Consider the following 2629-nt stretch of genomic DNA (forward strand, 5'->3'; position numbering starts at 1 on the left):
AGGCCTGCGGTCCCCCGTGGTGAGGAGATGCCGGCTGCCTCTCCCGGGGGGCACGGGCCGTCTCCCTCCAGCGCCAGGGGCTCATGTCCACCAGGGCTCCCCGGCGGCACTCGGGGCGGGGCCGCACTCTCGCTCTTAGGGACCAGTTTCTGTGATTCTGACTTCACAAGCTGACCTCGGTCACACTTGAACTTCTTGGAAGTTCGCCTGTCCGTGGCTTTGTGTGAGGAAGTCTGTTGAGGAAGAAAAATGCCGGGAAAGCAGGCCCGTCTAGGATTATGAAGCAGACGGCAAACAAAACAGTCCCACCCCCGAGGCCCCTTCCTCACACCTCAACCGGGACGAGCTGAAGCCCCGCTGCTACGGCTGGGCCGGGGCCAGGTCACTGCCGCCACCCAAGGGCAGAACCGAGACCCCAACCCGCTCCCGCACGCCGTGCGCTCCAGGCTGCCCACTGCCGAGGCGAGTTCAGAAGCCCGTCCTGACGGACTACAGACTTGCAGCCAGAGAATCCAGTTTCCGTTCGTTTCTGCTGGAGTGTGGGCAGCTGAGGGCAGGGACGGGGAGGTGCTCTGCAGCTCATACGTGGCTCCAGCCTGGCTTCCACGAGCCGCACGGGGCACCGAGTCCCAGCCGGTGCCGCCGCACTGCAGGGAACACGGACACGCTGGGTCCTCTCCCCAGCCCACGCTGCCTTTCTCTCGAAGCCTTAGGGGTGGACAGGAGGGCACTATGCCACCACCACTCAAAAGGCTGCATTGAGCCCTGGCTGGCGTGCTCAGTGGTTAGAGCCTTGGCCTGCACACTGGAGTCGCCAGTTCGATTCCTGGTCAAGAGCAAGTACCTGGGTTGCAGGTCCGATCCCCCCATCCCTCCCCACTGGGGTGCGTGCAGGAGGCAACAAGCCAATGTGTCTCACATCAATGTTTCCGTTTCTCTCCCCTCCCCTCCATTCTCTCTGAAATCAATGGGAAAAAATCCTCGCTCCTTGGTGAGGATTTAAAAAAAAAAAGGCCGCATCAAAGGCAACAGGACCCGAGCCAGGCCCGCTGATGGCCAGACACTCCCTGGACCCAACCTCCTGTTCCGGTCCCAATCAGCACACCGCAGAACGCACGCTGTGTAGACGCGGACACCCGAGCCCTGGCCCCCGTGTCTCCCTGGCGGAGGCTCACCTGACATGCTGTCCTGCTGGACGGGGCGGTCCTGCCCTCCTGGGCAGAGGTCAACTTGGCTGAGCAACTCCGGGTTCTCAGACGTTCTGAAGACCGCACTGCCCCTGTGAGCTGGACGGAGGCAAGGCTGTCAGAGGCCGTGCCCTGAAATGTGGGCGTGGAGGGGCTTCCTAACCAGGGAGGACACTGGACACGGTCCCCCCCTTTCCATCGTGTGGAAGGACGCAGGACATGGTCCCCCACTTTCCATGGTTGTGGAAGGACACTGGACAGAGGCCCCCCACTTTCCATGGTTATGTAAGGACACTGGACAGGGTCCCCCACTTTCTGTCGTGTGGAAGGACACTGGAGATGGTCTCTCCACTTTCCTTGGTTGTGGAAGGACACTGGACAGAGGCCCCCCACTTTCCATGGTTATGTAAGGACACTGGACAGGGTCCCCCACTTTCCGTCGTGTGGAAGGACACTGGACATGGTCTCTCCACTTTCCTTGGTTGTGGAAGGACACTGGACATAGTCCCCCCACTTTCCATGGTTATGGAAGGACATTGGACATGGTCCCCTACTTTCCATGGTTATGGAAGGACACTCGACATAGCCCCCCCACTTTCCATCGTGTGGAAGGACACTGGACACGGTCCCCCACTTTCCATGGTTGTGGAAGGACACTGGACAGAGGCCCCCCACTTTCCATGGTTATGTAAGGACACTGGACAGGGTCCCCCACTTTCCGTCGTGTGGAAGGACACTGGACATGGTCCCCCCACTTTCCGTAGTGTGGAAGGACACTGGTGGCCTGAGTGTGGGAATCCAAACAATTCTGGGTTTAAGATGCAAGACCTCCTCTCCCCACTGTCTTGGGAACTTGGGGTGACTTGCCCTATCACACGTCTCTAGGAACCTCCGTTCATAAGGTAACTGTTCTGCAGCAGCAGCACACAGCCTTCCTCAGAAGCTTCTCCAGCTTCCATGTGGTGCAGGTTCTGGGGAAAGGCAACATGAACAAGCCCCCCAACCCCAGACCCTGAGCCCCTCAACAGTAAGAAACGGGTCGCCCCCTATTTACTCTGGATGCTAAAGACGCCTTCTAATTACAAGGAGGAAGTTAGTTAAGATGAAAACTTGAAAGAACGGCACCTAGGAGCGGGTTTAGGCCTTGGCACCGGGGTCCTGTGTGTGCTGCCCTCGGCCGCCCTGACGGCACACCACCGCGCGCACCGGTCCCGCGGGCAGCTCGCCTTGGACAGCACTGACTGGGCTGCTGGCTTCCCGGAGGGGCAGCAGCTCTTCCTGTCAATCCCCTTTCCTGCCCAGACGCTCAGGAACTGATGGGAGCGAGTAATAAAAAGAAGGAGCACCCCAGGGACACCGGGTGACAGGCCTGAAGTGGTCCTCACCTCACGCCCTGGGGCTGGGAACCCACAGGGCAGATGAAAGGCCACACAGAGGGAAAG

General features: G+C 59.8%; 1 protein-coding gene across 1 annotated transcript in view; it reads right to left on the reverse strand.

The window, feature by feature from the left end:
• Positions 1 to 1466, reverse strand: part of LOC102774802 (chromosome unknown open reading frame, human C1orf174) — a 2563-nt gene extending 1097 nt beyond the window's left edge. The window contains exons 1-2 of the mRNA XM_006752756.2: positions 1176 to 1466; positions 5 to 233 (exon numbers count right to left, since the gene is read on the reverse strand). Coding sequence (XP_006752819.1) covers positions 5 to 233; positions 1176 to 1466 — 520 coding nt within the window. The remainder of the gene's footprint in view (positions 1 to 4; positions 234 to 1175) is intronic.
• Positions 1467 to 2629: the final 1163 nt, after the last annotated feature.

The sequence above is a fragment of the Myotis davidii genome, unplaced genomic scaffold (genome assembly GCF_000327345.1).
Source record: "Myotis davidii unplaced genomic scaffold, ASM32734v1 scaffold1250, whole genome shotgun sequence".
Classification (NCBI taxonomy): Eukaryota; Metazoa; Chordata; class Mammalia; order Chiroptera; family Vespertilionidae; genus Myotis; species Myotis davidii.